Consider the following 21,223-nt stretch of genomic DNA (forward strand, 5'->3'; position numbering starts at 1 on the left):
GAATCGAATCCAGGCCAACATGCTAACCACTAGATCACCATGCGGCCCTTAACCATATTCAATTCCACAAATTAATGTTTGCAACAAAAGCTTATTATTAAAAAAAAAGATCTGTACCGGATCGGGTCGGCAAGACTATATAAAAAAAAATCGAATCGGGTCAGAAGCCAAAAAATGTGGATCGGGACATCCCTATTGCATATTGCAGTATTTGTCATATTTTGCACAAACAGTGTTTCTGTGTGAAATGCATCCAGTAAAAGAAGCACAATGCGTTCCTTCATTACACAAGATGTGACCTGACATTAGTTTTAGGGAAAAGCTGGTACCGGTATCTGTTGATATCGGTATCGGAAATGAAGCGCTGGACAATATGGGTATATCAGAGATGGGTAAGAAAGCCAATATGGAGCATCTCTACATACAATAGCATGCAGGACACTTCATTAGATACACATGCATCTGATGAGATCTGCTTCTAGAGCTCAACCTAATCATCTGCCCTTAGCATAGTTTGGATCATGAAGAACACATCGGATTACGGAGACAGCATACTGCTGTCTGATGAAAAAAGTTGCTATCAGGCGTTCAGCCAAATTGACGAAACGTATGAATCAATGTGACTTGGCACACAACACAAGATAGAGCTAGATCACCGTGTTGTGGTTTTAATGGCAAATTGCAGCACCGTTTTGTGAATTATCGAGGAGCCTGAGAAACGTTTCACCAATTACAGATATTCCACATCCTGTATTGCGCTTGTTGTCATATTCTGGAAGTGTTGTTTCATTTCCGTCATCTAGGTACCCTGGACATTCACGTAGAGCTGGAGCAGCTAGTGGCTCGTTTCCTCCGAGTGGAGTCCTCCATGGTGTTTGGGATGGGTTTTGCCACCAACTCAATGAACATACCCGCACTTGTCGGCAAGGTAAATGCCACACAGCGCAGCGAAGGAAATATGGCTGCTTTATTGCCGCTTCTTGTAACAAAGGAGATATTAACGTAATTAGCCCAGCTTTTGCTTGTCTCTTGCATATGGCCTAAATTAATGGATACCAGAGAACTTAACTCAGCTCTGAACAAATCCCGACTCACCCCATTAATTAAAATAATCATAATTAAACATTACAGTAGCCAGGAGGTTTAGTCTCTGGGTATACATGGCTGCCTTCAGATACGGTGACAAAGAGGGGTATGTTTTTGTTAAGAGCGTCTCTCAAGGGTATTATTAGCCATACACTTGCCTGCTGGCGCACCAGTCAAGCTCATACAGACAGTCATGGGTTACCAGGGGCAACACGCAGCATGGATATCCGTGATTGGACTGGACAGGAGGAAGGGGACTGTTGAGCTGATGAAAGTGCGGCCATTTATGCAGCTCAAGAGGTTGCCGCCCCCACTGTAACCCTGCAGGGGCAGTGAGGGTCAACCCACGCTGCCAACTCTGACCTACAGGGACAGGCAGTACCCACGCAGGCCTTACATTAGACTGACAGCTGGTGGACAAGGGACCAGACCACTGAGATGTCAGCACATCCTCTAGAAACATGAATTTGAAGGTTTGAAGCCAAATGCTTCCAACTTGGATGTTAAATATGTTGCGGATACGTTGAATTGACCACAACACTTTCCAATGACATATCTTGAAAACATCCTTGGTTGCATAAAGCCTTTTGGAAATCTACTTGCACACATTGCACACAAGAAGACGTGGCAAACGCTGAGTTCCGCAAAAGTGCGGAACAGGCCCCACTGCCGCCCATCTTTCGTTGCTGCTTAACACTACAACTAGCAACCGTTTTGATCCCGTGAGCAATTCATTTTGGTCGAGAGTATTTCAAGTTGCTTTTCTTCTTTTCTAGGGTTGCTTAATCCTGAGCGATGAGCTCAACCACACCTCTCTCATCTTAGGGGCAAGATTGTCTGGAGCGACCGTCAGGGTGTTCAAACATAACAGTAGGTCACAACAGCTATGATCATTCGAGATAAAGCATGTGTGAGGGATTTGCCAAAACCATATTTGTGTGTATCATCACTGCCTTTCAGGCTGTGGAAAGTGCTTGGAACTCATAAATGCTTTAATCGGCGTAACATTTTTAATTGCTGTATTCTTTGCTATGGTATGGCGTGGTTTGTTTGTTTCATACATGCTGAACATGTTGCATTAAGGAACATCACGTGGTTGCTTTTCACAATTCAACATGTCTAAAAGGGGCAGAGCTTATTTTACCCTGCCCCCTTCTCCATGTATATTGCTAATTCATCAATATTTAATTCACACCATATTTTTTACATGCTGACATTTGCATCATTTCACTTGCTTATATTTTGTCGTTTACATTATGTTCCGTGTGAAAAGAAAAGAACGTGTTAACCCCCCCACCCCCACCCCCAACATATATCAAGATGCAAATAGGAGTCAAAATAAAGACACTATGAATCAGGGGTGTCCAAAGTGTGGCCCGCAGCTTATGTCACGCCCTGCTTGAGTGACAGTTTGATTCGTTTCCCGTTTTATTCATTAGTTCCGTTTCTAGGGTCTTATTTTGTGTGTACTTCCTGTTTTGTTCCATTCTGCTTCCATCCACCTTTACTTTCCTGCCTTCACGCATCTGGCGCTGATTTGTTTTATTCTATTTAGTTCAGCCGGGTGCTTCTTTGTTCCTCGGTGTATTGTGCATTGTAAGCGGCTGTAAGTCTGTCGGCTGCTGGATCCCTGGTGCCGCTCTGCAGCCTTAATTAAATGTATGCATTTTTACCTGCATCGGGTCTCGTCTCTGCATCCCTGGGTTGTCGCTAGCATTACAGCCATGCTGTCGCGTGAAGCGGTCATGTGATTAAGAATCGGACAATTAATAATAATGTGCTTTGTCACCTGTAACGCAAAGCTGACTTCGAACACGTACAAAACGCCTTCTTTTTAGCCTTTTTACAAAATAAAAAAATGTCAAAAGGGCCCTAGCGTCCGTTGACTTTTCCATATGCAGCCCTCGCTGGAAAAAGTTTGGACACCTCGTACTGTATATAAACCGTGATCAAATAAGACATGTAAAACAGAATCATTGAAGATAGATAAATACTAGAGGAACAAATGTGACTGAACCGCACAAGTTGTAATCATCATCCTGTAAAAACATGATCATAACAAATAGGTGCCATCAATTTGTACTGTATATTTTGGGTTCATTATCTTTCAGCTTGTTAATTGCATACAATCACTACTACTTTATTGTGTTTATCGCATTTATCAAATCTGGCGGCTGCGGGAAAAGCTTGAAAATTGATTTCGATTTAGTGCTTAAAAACAGCTTGAACTTGACCTTGGGAAAAGGTGTACGAACCCCCTTTAGTCTGTTCATTATCATATATTAATTCCAAGCTATTTGCGCTGTGAGGAAAACATTACTTTCTCTGTAGCGTAGGATGCGCCTCAGGAAAGACCTACTTAACATTCCATGTTTGGATCGGCAATTGTAAAAGCTTTAATAAACCGGGTTCACTTCACAGTCACGGGAGTGTTTATCCATCAGCAGAAACACCGAACGTGTATTCACGGTAATTAAAAGAAAATGTCATCTTTTTGCAATTCACCCTGCTATTAGATTGTCAGAGCGGCGCGTGTGTTATTTCAATAAACGCCGTAAACGATTCCTTAAACATGAATGATGTATCATTTCCCGTGCTTACATTAGGAAGGTCGCCTGCCCTTTCAATAGACAGGACAAATGAGACAGTCCACTAACACTAAATGCATCCTGACAGGTACAAGCCAAGTCAGTTATGGGTCTTCCGAAGCAGTTCCCACGGGGCAAAGAGCCCTCAGGCACCTGAGCAGATGACCTCTCACTGTCTCTGTATCTCCTGCACTCACTGCTCATGCACTCTCTTATTAGAGCAAGACCAATATTTACAAAGTGGGCTACACCAATCCACTAAGCCACACCCCAGATTGATGAATAATTCACCCTGAATGATATTTCTTGTGTTGGTGGGTTTAAGTGCCTCGTACAAAAAAGTAGATAAACTGGTTTGTGCAGGCTAACATTGCTGCAGACGTGTGTTTGCAAATAATGTGCTACTTACTTGCGTTCCTATTTGATGCTTTATGATTAAGATTCTTGTATCATTTTTATCACACTGAGACTCAGTCAGAGATGATAAGATCATTTTATGGATGCCATGCCTTGAAGAATACTCAGCCAGTGTGACACATGAGGTCGTGGCTTATCTCCGATCAGTGCCTCACTAAGGAAATAATCTTTCTCCACGTCAAGTCTCACTGCTTCCCTCTGTGTGACGACATTGGTGGAAGAGTAGAATTATTCTGCACTGCTAAGCTTTCAGGAAGAAATTTGATCTGAAAAGCATTTTGTACCTCGCATGTAAGCCTGTTATTGGTCTGTGACAGGTTGTTAAGGCTGGGGATGAGGCTGATGAGAGGGTCCACAGTGCCACCTGATCACGACAGCAGTTGAATGCTGCCATCTGCTGGTGGACGGGAATAAATGACACTGGCATGTTCACCAAAGCCCTTCACGGAATTGATTTATTCGCTTTTCAAATGAACGTCCATACTGATCCCAAAAGACCATATTAGTCAGAGTTATCAATCCAATGCAAACACCAATATCAACTACATATGCAAGTGGTGTATAAGATCAAGCAATCAAGTCCAAACGTTTTCCACCTTGGGCCACATAGTGGATAATTAAAGCATGCAAACGCCAATTTGACATTTTGTAAGTCAACACATGTAGGTATAATAAATGTCTTGAAAAAGCATCTTGTTTCGGCCCCCACTTTTTTAAAAAAATGTCCAAATATTTCAATTTTTTTCTTAAAAGTTCATACATTTTCTTCTTGTAATGGTATGACTTTTCCCCCATAATATTTTGACTTTATTGTCATCATATTCTAACTTTTTCCCCAACCTAATTTTCCAAAAATTACAACTTAATTTTGTTTTGTCTGTTTCTCATTATAGTGTGGCTCTTTTTTGTCTTTAATATTTCAGTTTTATGCTACTAAAACTACCTTATTTTTCTTCATAATATTACATGGTTATTCTCAAAAAATTACGACTTTTTCCCATTTTTTCTTCTTTTTTTCTGTTGTAGTATGACTGCAGATATTTCCATTTTTGCTGTTGTTCCATTTTTCCTGTTAAATTATATTCTTAAAATGACTCACATGGCCCCTAAGCCACACTTGGGACACCCCCGGTCTAGAAGGTCATCATTGTATGCATGTAAAGTTGCAGAATATTAATAATCATTGTAATATCTGTGTGTGTGTGTCTAGATATGGACCATTTAGAGCAGGAGTTAAGAGAGTCAATCTCCTCAGGACAGCCTCGGACTCACAGACCTTGGAGGAAAATCCTGATTATGGTGGAAGGCATCTATAGGTCAGCTGCTATTACTGTGTTCCCTCGCTACATCGCGGTTCACCTTTCGTGAAGTCGCTGTTTCGCAGTTTTTTTAAGTGCAATTTTGAATATTTTTTGAACAGCATATGAACGCGCATTGAGTTCTGCGTCCTTGTGGCGTATTACAGCCATATATCGGTGCTCTGTTGTATGCCTGTTCTTGTATTTACTGCTGCTACCAGTAGAGGGTGTTGTATACTCGTGTTGAAGACGTGTGCAGCTCCACCTAGTCTGTGTGTGTAGCAATTAGGAGCCTACCGCAGACAATAGCCGGCCATATATAGAGCCACAGCAGTCCTTATTGGCTAAGGGAGAACCCGCCCATTGTGTTCTGCGTCCTGATTGACCGTAGACCATTGTCAATCAATCTCCTTCGCGCTGTCGCTAGCAAGCTGCATGAGCTGCTTGCTAACCGCCGATAAACAATAGAAGAAGAAGCTAAACCGACTAAATGAATCTTGGGTTCAAGGAGTCGGACGAGGAGGAGGACAATGGCAGGAGCAATGTGTTGTAACAAGTATACAAAAACGCTACAGCCGAACGGCGCCAGGACGAAACGCGGTCAGAGCAGTGAATATGGTGAGTCACTTGATAACTTATTGTGTCCAGTCTAGTAGACTGAACGACATTTGAACTTTCGGAGTGTTTAAAATGTGATAAAATGTTATTGCCTGTCTGAGAAAAGTAGATAAAGTGTATTGTGAGGGCTTTTACAGCCTTAAAACATATTTGATAACTGTAAACAAATAAAGTTGGCTACTTCGCGGATTTCACTTATTGCGGGCTATTTTTGGGAACCTATCCCCCGCGGTTAACGAGGGAACATTGTATACCACACACACTTACACTGTACAATTGTCTGTTAGTATCAGGTGTCAGTTGGTGTATCTTGGTAGGTCAAGGCTTCCAGCTGGTCTGAACTAAAAGTGTTTGTGTGTACTTGTGTGTGTCAATTTCAGTAAAGAGCAGAAAAGAACTGTGTGTCTCACTGACTCCATCTGCTCATTAGCTCAAAATCAAGGCTAAATGGAGCCGCACAGGTTGATTAGGCTAAACTCCCAGCTCCTTCAATTCATCACGACTCTTTTCAGAACCCCTTAATGACATGAGTCTTATTAGCCAACGTATGTGTGCATTGGACTGCTTTCCTCCCATTCAAATGTCCAAATGATTATTGCATTACAAGTATTCTTCATGAATGCCATCCTTTGTTGGCAGCATGGAGGGCTCGGTGGTGCGACTGCCTGAGCTGATCGCTCTGAAGAAGAAATATAAGGTGTGTCTGTACCTGGATGAGGCCCACAGCATTGGGGCTGTGGGGGCGACAGGAAGGGGAGTGACAGAGCTTTTTGGTGCGAACCCAGACGATGTGGACGTGATGATGGGCACCTTCACCAAGAGCTTTGGGGCTGCTGGAGGCTATATTGCAGGCAAAAAGGTTTGTGTCCATCTTTGGGTTTTATGTGTCAGTTGCAGCTTATACACTGGTGCGGATCACTCACCGGAATTTACGGTATACACCTGGCCAGTAGGTAGTTTCATATGCACCTGAAGCTTTGAGAAATTAACCCTTTCCCGAACCAATTGACTCACCTGACTTCCAGTGTGGGTTCAGTCATGGTGAATGGTTGTCTGACACAGCAGGAGTGAAAAGACCGATTTATAGGTGACACTAAGATGAGAGAAGCTGCACAAACATACTACACAAAGCATGAAAATATAACCTAAAAGGTGAATAGATGTCAAATCGGATCAGGAATTAAGTGTAATTTACTCAAATCTTCATTTAAAGTAAATATGTAGCACTTGTCTACTGAATAAATAAACCCTCAACGAAATGCATCATCATTGTATTATGCAGCTATTTATGTAAACATTAAATTACCTTGCAATACATGCAGTCATTTCTACTTTATCACCAACCTTCCCCAAAACAAAACGGGTTATTTTAAATATCCCGTCCGCCTGTCCGGATATTTAAGATTAACCATACACGATCCGTCACTGCACAGCTCTCTCAAAGCTCACAGACGTCCAACAAATGTTTCTCAGGCTTTTCTGATTCCTTTTACTCCATTAAAAAGTACACTTTAGTACATAACCGCACCGGTTTTGTGGCACTTGATTAGAAAGCTGTAGAGGAAGTCGCCATGTTGTTTGAATTAGTTATTGAGAGCGTAACCCTTCCTGTGCTTGCTGTATGTTGGCTCAGCCATAATAAGAAGGTACAGCTGGCAGATGGCCAGCCCCTTCTTGTGGCAGCCGTCGGAACTGTGCTCCAGATTTAACAGCACAGCCTTTAACAAGCATGATCATGTTTGAAGTACCAACACTGTGCCTGGTTTGACAGCTGGCTGTAGTAAAGCCCAGGAAGAAGCAGGCGAGATAAGAGAGAGACGCTAGATGTGAGGTATTTGTTGTTTTGGTGAGAGCCCCAAAATTCTATCTGCACATGGGTTCTGGAAAAGAGTCATTTTGTAGCTTTTAATAAGAGTAGAAAACATAAAAGACAATTATTAAAATTATTTTTACTTCTATTTAAACCTCGAATTCATGAGTTGTGCTTGTTTTGGACGTGCAGTGCAACGTTAGTAATTATGTTTGTGTCTGCGGCCGAGGGAAACTCTCTTAGGCTGTCACTCCACACCCTAGACGTCACCAGGGATGTTCTTCCTTGGACGTGTTGGCCCTTCTGGTGGTCTTGGTCACACCAAAATCCTGTGGTGCAAATCCCACGTCTTAAAACGAAAACAGCTGTCACGTTGATTCAGGATCCTGCGTTTGAGCATTTCCCCTTAAATCCCTTCCCCTCGCATGTGCGCGAGAAAGCCGCAGCCGCCGCCCAGTGGGGACAGATGGCGAGAGTGGAAGTGGTGGCCAGACAGCATCTCTCGCGACGTGTCATCGCCCCCCAACCGCTGGCCCACCGAACATTCCATGGCTGCTCAGAGTCTGCTCCGACCTCAAAGCACTTAACACACACTGACACACTCCAAAGACGCAGAATCAGATAGATTTCTAGCAATCCTGCTCCTTACATCTTCACAACCAGCAGCACGAGTTATCTCCTGCTGACATGTAGGAATAATGAGCATGACAGCGCCCGCTCTGGGTCATTTGAGCATCAGTTCTACCATAAATTAGTGCTTCGGCTCTTGTGAGCACAGAGCAGGAAAGGTTCCAGAGCATCATGTTGACAGAGAGCTGAACATGGGCTCTATCTAGTTGAGAAGTGCATTTCTTCAATTATCTCATTAACTAGGCTTTATTACCGATATTATCTACCGATACCAGTATCAACCAATAGTGATATACGCAGCAGCTTGTTTTGACGTTTTGAAGGAAGACGCCTGACTCCCCCCTTGAATAACCAGTGCTTTATATCATGTTCCACATGACAGGATGGAGTGTAGTTTCGATTTTCCTTCATTTTTATGTGGTTTCCTGTTTCGCGCGACGTCCATCCATCCATCTTCTCTGCCGTTTTTCCTCACTAGGGTCACGGATATGCTGGAGCCTATCCCAGCTGACTTCGTGCAAGAGGCGAGGTGCACCCTGGACTGGTTGCCAGCCAATCACAGGGCACATATAGACAAACAAACATTCACTCTCACATTCATAATTTAGATTAAAAATCATGTTTTTGGAATGTGGGAGGATACCGGAGTACTCGGAGAAAACCCACGCACGCACAGGAGAACATGTAAACTCCACACAGAGATGCCCAACGGAGATTCAAACCTAGATCTTTCCAATCTCCTGACTGTGTAGCCAACATGCTAACCGCTAGGCCACCGCAAAACGTTACATATGTAGCATATTTACAACCAGAAGGTGAAACTTGGAAATAACTCCAAATAACTGCGGCCATACTGAGCTAGCAAGCACATCATCGCTCAGCTGATATCGCTATCAATACCGATATGATCCGATATCTCATTTTCATGCCAATATCAGCTGGACATCCCTACTTTAGTGAATATTTCATGTTGACAATCACTCTCAGTGATCTACATGGCATCTGAACTTCCATTGCAGGAGCTGGTAGAGTACCTGCGTAGTCGGTCCCACAGTGCCATGTACACCTCGGGCATGTCTCCTCCTGTCGCTGAGCAGATCATACGGGCCATAAAGTGCATCACAGGGCATGATGGAAACCGAGAGGGTAAGTACCAACTCAGTACCCGTACAGTACAAATACTATCTGCCTGTCATGTAAACCTTTACACCTGCGTATAATTTTTATGGAAACAAAAGCAATCTGAATCCAGAGGATTGTACCAATGTTAGCATTAGGAGTAAGTCCAGACCCGCAGGGGAAGACAAACAGCTGCTCAGTTTGAAAATGTGGTAACAATTACAGGGGTCTGTAGTGGTAGAAAGAGGGGGTGGTTGGAGGGCGTGCAGTACCCGAGCACACGTGACCCTCACATAGAGGAAATCATTTTCATGTGTGTTTTAAGGAACCATGGACCTCTGAATAGTTTCTGCTTTAATGGTATCAGACATGAGGGCAGGGAAGTAGTCATTAGTTGCAGTACCACCAAAGAACCACCCCCGTACCTTCTTGAGTAGTTGATAAAGGGCGTGCTAGTAGAACTAGGCTCACACAGGTAGAACACAACCAAATTCAAGCCTCTGAATAATAACACCCAGAAGAAAGGTCACCAGAATTCTTCAGGTCAGTGACAGTGCAGCTGGAGTTCTGCTCAATACGACGGACGAGACTATAAAATATTCAGTCTAGTTAGAGTGTCTGGCTGTGAACCAAACATGCTGTGCATCTCACGTAGTCCAATGAGACCTGTCCTAGAGCAAAAACAATGACTCCAGTGTGTCCCAACAGAAGACGTGTTAATTTGTCTGCGCGCCTGCGCCGCATTAGTTTCATCCTGCTCCGCGTCCGTCTTCCTCCACCGCCCTCCGTTTTCCCTTCAATGTTGAATTTCACACTTGAAAGCAAACTGGTGGCAAGAGGTCGGAAACATGGAGAAACTCGGACAAAGAGAACATCCACACCCCCTGACCACTTCTTATGATTTCTGGAGCTGGCATCAGATTATTGACCTTGCTTGAACCCCCACTCCTCATTTTCCTTCTGTGTCCTGCAATCTACAATCCGTGGCCTGTGCATCTGGGCTCATGCCTGCATGTTATGGGCTTTCCCCTCATCTAAGATTAGGAGATTTCAAATGTTCTCTTCCATCTCTTGCAACGTGCTCCCAGGTAATCAGAGGCAAACGTAGCCGCGCTCCAAGATTGAGCTGGGCCAGCTGACTCGTTAAGACCAAGGGCGGTGAAAGGAGGGGCGGATTTTGGGCAAAGAGGGCGCCCCCGCTGGATTTTATTTGTTCTTAATTCACTACCTGAAATACCTGTGGCACTTAAAGCATTAAATGTGTTTGTGCATTTTGTGTAAAAATCCGTCCGATCTGCAAGGTCTCTCGGTCTGGCAGAATGCGAGTGCACACAGCGTGCCCGTCTGTGGACAAAACTGAACCATCTGCTGCTGCAACTGAGTTGTAATCACCATCAACTTCATAGCGGAGGCTGCTCAGGCCCAGATGGAGGTGTAGGACTCACGTAATAAGACAATAACTCAAATTGCATTAGTAACCACTGACAGCTGACAGTGTCCCTGCAAGGGCGGGGTACAGTGAACACATCTTTGGGCTAATCCGTATAAGAAAGTTAAGCGCAAGCTTAAAAAAATAATACAAGCAGTGGAACTATAAACTGTGCTCATTCAGTAGGCCACAAATAAATGAAACATATTAGTTTAGAAGTATTCAAGGAAAACCGCAAATTTACCGAGACAGCTTGCTGCTGTGTGGAATACATCATCACTCTCGTGCTGATATCATTATCAAGAAAACATTATACTGATGCCATTTTTATGCCGATATCTGCTGATAATATCACGTCAAGCTTTTTTCACCATTTGATCTGGTGGGAATTTGGCTCCAATGCAAGCGGAGTGTAACGGCACCAAGTGAACATTTGCAATTGCACTAAAAATTAGATGAATTCTTCCTTGAACTGTGTGAAAATCATTTCAACATCAATCAAATCATAACCCCTCGCTCGTGTCCCTGTTTGAACCGAAGGTATTAGACGAATCCGCCAGCTGGCGCAGAACACTCGATACTTCCGGGCCAGAGTGAAGGAGATGGGCTTCATCATCTACGGCAACGACGACTCCCCCGTGGTCCCCATCCTCCTCTACATGCCGGGCAAAGTGGTGTAAGGATGCTCCAGTTGTCCAAGCACCACACTGAAACAACCACATACTGTTCACGTAGACAAGCCTCCTTCAGGCTGCAGTACGCATCTTGTCAGATGAACTGTGCATGGACCCTTTTTGAAGCATTAAATGCTCATGTCAGTGTTGTTTGTTGTCACGAGCAATTTTCAGCCACATCAGCGTGTTTCATGTTGAAGTGATTTGAACGGCTGCCACGGCCCACATTTAAAAGTTTCCATGAATCACTGGTGTGGACCGTTTGGGTCGACTCGTATCTGTGACTACTGAGGAGAAAACATCAGGTAGCTATTATGCAGAACCCATTCAGGTATAATGTGTCTTCTAGTGCATGTTGACGTGCACGAACCCTGAGAAAGAGTTGCTGCATGATCACAGAACAGGGCAGGACGGGTTTCTGTTTAGACGCAGAGATCCCAAAAGACATGCGAAAGACGTGTAATGACTAGAATGGCAAACCTCCACCATGGATCAACAATGTGGATCAGCACCTTTATAGATATCCACCTCCTGCCGCGACCCGGATTTTGTCATGAAGATGCATGAGAATGAAGAAAAATGGATAAAAACCTACACCTTTTGTCAGTATCTGCACTAAAATCTGTAGCATTCCTTTCCACAAAATGTAGTAAAAACTGTCAGTAGGTTTTGTGTAATTGTGCTAAGAAAGCAAATAAACAACAACAAAAGCATGACCCCCTCGGCTGAGGTAATAAAACATGGAGCAATTTAAACAAACTGACCAAAAGGTGGTTCCACTAGTGCGAGAGACCCTAAAAACTGCTTCGCACAATGCAAACTCATCCCTTCATAAGCTTTTACATTGACGCAAGTCCTTAGAGTGCATGTACTGTAGTTTTTATCTTTTTGGGAGTAAACCAGAATATGTAACAAATATTTTTTTCTTTCTCTGACCAGAGCTTTTGCTCGAGAGATGCTTGAAAGGAAAATTGCAGTGGTCGTGGTCGGATTCCCCGCCACGCCGATTACAGAAGCCAGAGCTCGCTTTTGTATGTCTGCAGCCCACACCAGAGACATGCTGGATGAGGTACAGTGTGTTTTATTGTACAGTATTACTGTTATATACATCATTAAAACGTTTATTCTGCATCACAGCGGACCTTTAATCACACAGACACTATGAGACCCTTGCTTTGTCCTCAGGTGCTGCACCACCTGAACCAGGTGGGAGACTCTCTAGGTCTGAAATTCTCACGACAGAAACAACCCCTCCAGTCTGACCTCTATGATGGGACGGACTTAGAGCCAGACAGCTAAGATGACACTTGACCTCTTGGCTTCACTGCGTCAAAATCTAAGTACACAGAACCATAACGCACAAGTGTTCAGACCACAAAAGCGCACAGATTTAATGGAGAAAAGATGCCAAATACTCGATGTTTTGTTGAAATTGAAATTGAAATTGTACATTCACTGAAAGAAGGCCAGGTAAAGTCACCAGGCACAACACTCGGTACACCTGCACACTCTCATTAGATCCAACGTAAGAGCTGTATTAACAGTATTGTTGAACAATATCTATTTTAATTGCTGGGAGACCCATGTGAATGTTATTTCACAAAGTGCTTCAAAGCTATTAAATGCTATATCTTCACAAAATATACTATATATATATATATGTATGTACAGTATATATATACTGTACACAGTGGTGTGAAGTGTTTGCTCCCGTCCTTATTTGTTATTTTCTTTGCATGTTTGTCACACTTGACAACACAACTGAACAAAAAAATGCACTTTTTTAATGAAACGTTTTATTATGAAGGGAGAAAAAAATCCAAACCCACATGGCCATGTGTGAAAAAGTGACTGCCCCCTAAACCTAATAACTGGTTGGGCCACCCTTAAAAGCAACAACTGCAATCAAGCGTTTGCGATAACTCGCAATGAGTCTGTTACAGCGCTGTGGAGGAATTTTGGCCCACTCATCTTTGCAGAATTGTTGTAATTCAGCCACATTGGAGGGTTTTCCAGCATGAAGCGCCTTTTTAAGATCATGTCACATCATATCAATAGGATTCCGGTCAGGACTCCAAAGTCTTCATTTTGTTTTTCTGCAGCCATTCAGAGGTGGACTTGCTGGTGTGTTTTGGATCATTGTCCTGCTGCAGAACCCAAGTTGGTTTCAGCTTGAGGTCACAAATAGATGGCCGGACATTCTCCTTCAGGGCTTTTTGGAAGACAGCAGAATTCATGGTTCCATTTATCACAGCAAGTCTTCCAGGTCCTGAAGCAGCAAAACAGCCCCAGACCATCACACTACCACCACCATATTTTACTGCTGGTATGATGTTCTTTTTCTGAAATGTGACATTACTTTTACACCAGAAGTAATGGGACACACACACAGCACAGAGTATTTTCCTGAAAGTTTTGGGGATACTATAGATGTTTTCTGGCAAAATTGAGACAAGCCTTAATGTTCTTTTTATTCAGCAGTGGTTTTCGTCAATTAGGAGATACGTCTGCCATGCAGGCCATTTTTGCTCCACCTTTCTTACGGTGGAGTCATCAACACTGACTTTAACTGAGGCAAGTGAGGCCTGCAGTTCTTTGGATGTTGTTGGGGGGTCTTTTGTGACCTCTTGGATGAGTCATCGCTGTGCTTTTGAGTGGAAGGTTTTCGCCATTTGTGGATAATGGCTCTCACTGTGGTTCGATGGAGTCCCAAAGCTTTAGAAATGGCTTTATAAACTTTTCCAGAGGGAGTGGGGGGGCACTTTTTCACACAGGGCCATGTAGGGTTTTTTTCTCCCTTAATAATAAAAAGTTTCATTTAAAAACTACATTTTGTGTTCAGTTGTGTTGTCATTGACTACTATTTCAATTTGTTTGATGATCTGAAACATTTAAGTGTCTCAAACATGCAAAAAAATAAAAAAAATCAGGAAGGAGGCAAACACATTTTCACACCACTGTGTATATATTTATAATAAATGTATACCAGAGTGAAAGGGTGAGAGGCAGGACACACCCTGAAGTGGTCACCAGCCAATCACAGGTCACATATAGACACAGACTGTGCACCCTGCAGAAATGGCCTGAGGCACTGTAGCTTGCTTAAAGAGGCTATTTAATCGGGCAAGTAATAGGCGGCACTGAACTCGAGGCGAGCTCGTTACACAACGAAATGATCAGGGGGGTTACTAGACCGAACATTTACTACAATCACGGTGCGAACGTAAAATGACAGCACAACATGCAACAGCTATGTAAACACACATAAGGGAACTACTATAAAAGCACGTGCCGCACAGCATGCACTCCCAGCATGCCTTGCGGCACCTTTTGTAACTAGTTGCTCAAAGTGATGTCATGGCATCGCTGGAAGACTGTTTTTACTAAGCACCCAATCAGATTATTCTGATGTCTTCTATGGCGTATTTGTATGTTTTTCTGGAAGTGCTATGATATGCTGTGATGTATCCATCAACCATACCTTACAGTCCTCTTTTTCGTTTTGGCTCCAAGGCAGCATCTGTAAGTATTCACAAGCAGAACTGCAGTTTGTACTTGAACAAATCTTTTTATTGCCGTGGTTGTACTTTAGTTTGCAATGTGAACTGTTAAATGAATTACGCTGGCGCACCTAATGCTGTGCCTGGGTGACGTACTGAATGATTTAAAAGATGAAATAAGAAATGAAAGCATATAATATACGATAAAAGAGGATTCAGGTATCAACAAGTGGGTGTTACAAATGCAGTTGAAATATTGGGCGTCAATTTCACGTTCATAAATGTACAAACACTACAGTTGGCGTGCGAGATGTGAGACGTGAGACGTGCGCGGTGAGATGCAGATTCAAATAAGAGCGTATGTGTTTCACGAGACAGGGTCTAGACTTGCAGGGTGCCACCCATGTTCCAAGTGCAAGGCGGCCAAAGTTGCGAATCTGCATTTTTTTTATTCCTTTTTTAATATGAGAAAGTTTGCAAAATATTTATGCTCACTCTTTTTTATACCAGCCAAACTTTGTTAGTCCATTTCTACAAGTTTGTCAACAAGAATTGAATAATTATTTAAGTTGCAGATCGAGATGTCGCTTTGTGTGTTCACTTCTTTTATATTAAAGAATTTGGGCTCACAAGTCGGTTGTCATCTTGTTCTTTGGCTATTATCCAGACAGTAAAATGATGATTTATATTACAGGTAACTGATAAGAGACCAATTATAAAGGTGCATTGCATTCCCAAATAGACACAAACACACGCTTTCATTCAATGTCGATGATCATTTAGCAAAGACTTCTTGGATGTGTGATTCAGTCCCTGCAAACCCTGAGGAGGATGCACAGTGTTGGGGCTTGTTTTGTGGCCAGACAGGCTCATATTCAGCACAACTCCGTTGTTGTTTTATGTTTTAAAGACCTGCTTGTTCCCTTTGACGCGGCAACAGTTGCGAAGGTATGCATGCAGGGTATGCAGCACCTGAGCCAACACAAACCTAACCCGGCAATTAACGCAATGAGCTCCGAATTCTCCTGCAATGGGGTAATCACTTGATTAACACTGGCTGGATTGTAGATGGATGATAAATGTGTTTTTTCACGTGTCGGATGGGCCTCAGTTGATACATGTTTGCTATCACCTCAGGTCTAGCACCATGTTTGTGTGTGTTTTACACAATGAACAATGTGCGTATCTTTAACAGATCGTGTCACACGCAAACCCCGAAGCACTAACATATGCACATCCTTGGCGAGAGGACATAAGAGTTAAAAGCCCCAATGTAAACCATACAGTAGTGATATATGGACAATAATATATCCTTTACAAGATGAAATTGTAGGATATGCATGTCCTTTGTACAATTAGGAGATACGTTATTCATCTCCAAATTAGCAGTACGGCAAGTTACTACAACATGCACACCTTGTATAAAAGAATTCTAAGACAGTAGTCGTCCCTCGTTAAACGCAGTCAATTGGTACCGGACCCAACCGTTATTTATAAATGAAACATTTTCATAGCTGCAGCATAGAAAACCTGTTTACCACCCTCTAAATGCATTTTTTTAAACACTATTAAGAACCCTCTGCATGAAACAACACCCCTATAGTCACCTTTACGCACGTATTACGCAATAGTAGACATAAGAGAAAATATAGACGCACACCAGAGTTGCCAAGCATCCCTTCAAAAACGGAATCATCCCGTATTTACAAACAAAATTAAGTGTCCCATTTTGAGCTGACAAGGGACTTCGTCCATTATTACTATTGACAATCAAAGCTAGTCAAGTGCCACTGGATTCTATTGACGACAGCTTGTCACAGGGTAAGACAATCGATACCAGCTGTCTGATCGCTCGTCTATCAAACTCATAGCCATTCGACTGTACTGGCATCTTTATTTACACACTTTGCCTGGCTGTCGCTTAGCTTCGCACTGGCGGCAACTAGCTAGCATTTTGTCTTTAAAAAAAGAAAAAGCAATGTGATACATGCTAAGCAATAGTAGTGCTACTTTTTTAAGGTGTCATTTAACAACTTCTTGTCCTCAAAACACTACTTGTGTGTCAACACTTTGAGTGGAGATCTGCTTCATAAATAAAGGACAATTAAATGTTGCCAGTCATTAAAAAAAATAAAACAAATAGCTAATCTTTCCTAACTATTTTGTCATAGTAGCTTTAAAGATAAAGAGGGTTAGAGACCCATACACTATCGTAAACCTGGACACAGATTTTTTACTGTTTTAGGTTAAGAAGGACAGATTTCTATAAGCTAGATATTTCGTGGATTATTTTATTCTGTTCATTTTGTTATTTTCACAAAAAAAAGAATAATTTGTTTCCCGTGTATTAGTATTATTGCAAAACATACATCAAATTACATTAATTCAGGTTCATCTCACTCAAATATAAGACAAAAAAAAGACAAATGGGTCCGCCGGGCCTGCCAAAAACGTGTCCCTTATTCGTTTTTCAAAGAGTTTTGCAACAGTAACGCACAAACACGCATACTTCTGGTCTACGGTTTGTTTTTGATACTCTTACTCCACACTAACAGTATAAGACTAACAACCACGTCATAATCACACACACAGTTCTTCCACAATCACTAGCCTGTGAAAATACTGCAACCTGGTTGAGATGATGATGAGGATCTGCTCTGCAGTACTGAAGATGAAGCAAATATGCTTAATTTACGCCATAAATATGTACAATTTGCTTAAATATGTCTTAAAAAAAAAATTTAAATAGGCTGTTATCAACCACAAAACAGGGAGGAACCGCGATGTGATTTTTTAAATGAATGTATTAGGAAAACACGTGAGAGTGAAGCCACGAAAGTTGAAGCACAACCATTTATATGCGGCATATCTACTCAAGGAACAATACGATAAAAATGAAACTTGAATAGTCATTTATAGTGGTTAATTGGCTCCAGACCCGACTGCGATAAATTTCCGCCATACTGTATAGGATTCAGTGCTAATAAATGGAATATTTTCGTAGTTAAGAGCATAGACAACTTGTTTATGACTTCCTACAGTTTGTAACATTATTAGAGCCCTGTAGACATGCAATAGCACGCCTGAAGTCACCTTTACACTCCTATTATTCATTGTTTACATCACATTGTGCAACTGTGTCACTGTGTATTCTTTACTTGCGTATCTTGCTTGCTGCTGTAACAAGTGAATTCCCCTGCTGTGGGATAAATAAAGTGCAATACAATACAATACAACTCTTACGCTGCAGGGGCTTGAGGCAAGCTAGCAGGCTAAAAGGCTAGCGAGCTAACCAGTTAGCCTCAAATATATTTCTTCTAAAGAAGCCAAAGACTTATCACTTCCACACGGAATGGGAGGTGAACTTTTTTTTTCACACTATCATGTCGGACTTCATGACTTCAGGCAGTGTTAAGGTAATGTAATGTAAGGTAATGTCTCAATAATTGTTTTGTGTCACTACTGTTGCCTAGTGACCAGAATACTACATATCACTGTATTTCAATATGTTTGGACTAATAATAGACCATAGTCAACCACGAAACAGCAATCATTTGTTAATAATCAAACCGCGATATCACGAGGGATGACTATACTGAGAGTAGTCATTTTACAACTTTTGGTGGTGGTAGCTTTATGGTGTGGGCTGCATGAGTGCTGCAGTTCATCCATCCATCTTCTATGCTGCTTATCCTACTAGGGTCGCGGGGGTATGCTGGAGCCTATCCAAGCTGACTTCAAGCGAGAGGCGACGTACACCCGGACTCTGCAGCTCATTGATGGAAAAATGAATTCCAACACGTACTGTGACATTCATGTCTTTTAGAAGACAAAGTAGTTGCGTCCGCATATCCTTTACGAGGACATATGTATACGATGTGCATGTGTTTTACAAGTTGGGATTGATAATATGCATATTCGTTCCAAAATGAAAGAGGACAGTATGTGTAGTCATGTTAGAAAAGCTGTAAACTTAAGCTGTTAAACCCCTGTTGAAGCCGTTCTATCGTGGATCACTTTGTTGTGTCAGTAAATATTCCCATCTGGCTCCTATACAGGCCTGAAACAATGCAAGTATGACGTCATGTCAATGTGCTGCTTCATAAAGATGTGGAGGAGGATAAGTGGGGCCTCATATTTCCACATCATATCTGGTCTTGCTCTTTTTTGGGGGCATATTGACCTTTAAAATGTCAATAGCGAAAGGTGGGCAGTCTGCAGGGACACTTGAGAATTCTTCTTCCGAAATGACTCAGACCATCGCACACGTAGGGTGTTCAAACAATAGTGCCTATTGTGATGATGCAGAAAGACAAACTGAAACATGCACGGACCAGCAGCATTTTTGTACAAAGCAAGGTGTGCGGGGTGGGGGGGATGCATATTTGTTTAGGGAGCTCCAGTATAAATCGAGCTTGTCATGAAAGAAACCAAGTTATACTGAATGCTCTATCTGAAGCTTTGCTCCATAGTAAATGTGGAAGTTATGCTGGTCTGGCCTACGCTCACTGACCACACTCTCAAGTACACCTGAATAATCTCATGAGATCCAATAAAGTGTTAAAAAATCCGCCTTTACAAGTGGATGGTGTTTAACAATAGCAGTGGTTTGAACTGAACTGCATCATGCAGCTCCTGTTTAAGGCAACACTGCAGTTGTTCACTACTGCAGCTATGACTACAACTGCCATGTTGACTGTCATAAATTAATGCTCCTCGGACAAAACTGAACATTGTTTTATAAAGGCTGCATGTTTTATTTTGGACTGAAAGTACTCAAACTTTTCTCAAAGATACTGAAAGTTTAAGTTAAACACACCGTAAAAGCTTGCAGCTCACCTATTTCTGTCATTTTATGCCCCCAAAAAAACACTTGTGGCATTGGTAAAGATTTTACGTGGCCACGAGGGGATGCAAAACCTGTTATCCATTAGTACAGTGATCCCTCGTTTATTATGGTTAATTGTTTCCAGACCCAATCGTGATGAGTGAATTCTCGCAAAGAAGGATTCCTTTTTTATACATTTTCGCAACATAGAAAAGTGGTTTACGGCCTTCAAAATCCGGTTGTTGACATTATTAGAGCCCTCTAGACATGAAATACTGTAACACCCCTCTTATTAGCCGATATAGTAGAATATAATAAGAGAAAATACGCCATTTAAGACATAAGTCAGACTCGTGGTCATGTGTGTTGCTATAAATGTGTTCCTTAGGAGAGCTGAGTGAGGGGCGAACAGGACGTGACGTCGGGGGTTCGGAGTTGCGTTTCATCTTGGCCACAACAGTATCCCGTGTTTTTATTAGGGATTCTTATTAGTATTATTAGTATCGAATACTACGTGCGTGTTTCTGCAATATTACATGCTCACTCCAAGTTAAGGTGAGTTATGTGTGCAGCCAGACTGCCCTGCAGTAACCGCCCTCTGGTTTGGTCCGAGTGGCAAATGGTCTTGAGTGGCATTGGAAACATCTGTGCAGCCAGACATTGAGTGGCAAGGCCCCAGAGAGCAGCCTGCAACCAGCAGCCGTCGTTTGAACTGCACATCCAAATAAGCTGCACTTATTGGAATGGCATGTAGCTGCTATTCTGAAAGGGGGATCCTCTGCCATGCTTTGATGTCCATCACTGTCCAAAGCAGCCAAAGTGTTCCTCGCTGCTCTCTGTTTTCCATTTGGAGGGAGATCTTTCAATTGTGGCAAGTGATTTTTGAAGTGAAGCAGACAAAGGGAAGATTTACATGGTTCAGACAGTTCTGCTCTGTCTGGCCTAAATAAGACTCCAACACAAGATTGGTGCAGTGCTGCAGGCTGCAGAAAGGTAAAGTGAAGTAAGCTGAGGGCAACAAATGACGTAAGATTTATGTACCCACCTTGTCTATCTGCTCATTATAAATGCAAACATTCGTTGATAGGCCCAATTCTGACAACAGCTTAAAAGCCACATTGTGAGCCTGTACTAGTGTACTTGCTGTTCAAAGTGGTTGTAAGTAGGGGTTGTCAGGGGTGACGACATTTCTCATTTGGAGAAAAGCTGTATCGCGAGAACGGGGC

The 21,223-nt window shown here is 42.4% G+C and overlaps 1 protein-coding gene across 2 annotated transcripts in view; it reads left to right on the plus strand.

Annotated features, from left to right (window-relative positions):
• Positions 1-19,529, plus strand: part of sptlc3 (serine palmitoyltransferase, long chain base subunit 3) — a 32,326-nt gene extending 12,797 nt beyond the window's left edge. Inside the window, exons 5-12 of one of the 2 annotated variants that reach the window (XM_054798977.1) lie at positions 804-928; positions 1,863-1,956; positions 5,302-5,407; positions 6,647-6,866; positions 9,467-9,593; positions 11,536-11,671; positions 12,609-12,738; positions 12,855-19,529. In XM_054798977.1, coding sequence (XP_054654952.1) covers positions 804-928; positions 1,863-1,956; positions 5,302-5,407; positions 6,647-6,866; positions 9,467-9,593; positions 11,536-11,671; positions 12,609-12,738; positions 12,855-12,968 — 1,052 coding nt within the window. In that variant the 3' untranslated portion in view covers positions 12,969-19,529. The remainder of the gene's footprint in view (positions 1-803; positions 929-1,862; positions 1,957-5,301; positions 5,408-6,646; positions 6,867-9,466; positions 9,594-11,535; positions 11,672-12,608; positions 12,739-12,854) is intronic. The other variant, XM_054798976.1, reaches the window with a different exon arrangement.
• Positions 19,530-21,223: the final 1,694 nt, after the last annotated feature.

The sequence above is a fragment of the Dunckerocampus dactyliophorus genome, chromosome 14, assembly GCF_027744805.1.
Source record: "Dunckerocampus dactyliophorus isolate RoL2022-P2 chromosome 14, RoL_Ddac_1.1, whole genome shotgun sequence".
Lineage (NCBI taxonomy): Eukaryota > Metazoa > Chordata > Actinopteri > Syngnathiformes > Syngnathidae > Dunckerocampus > Dunckerocampus dactyliophorus.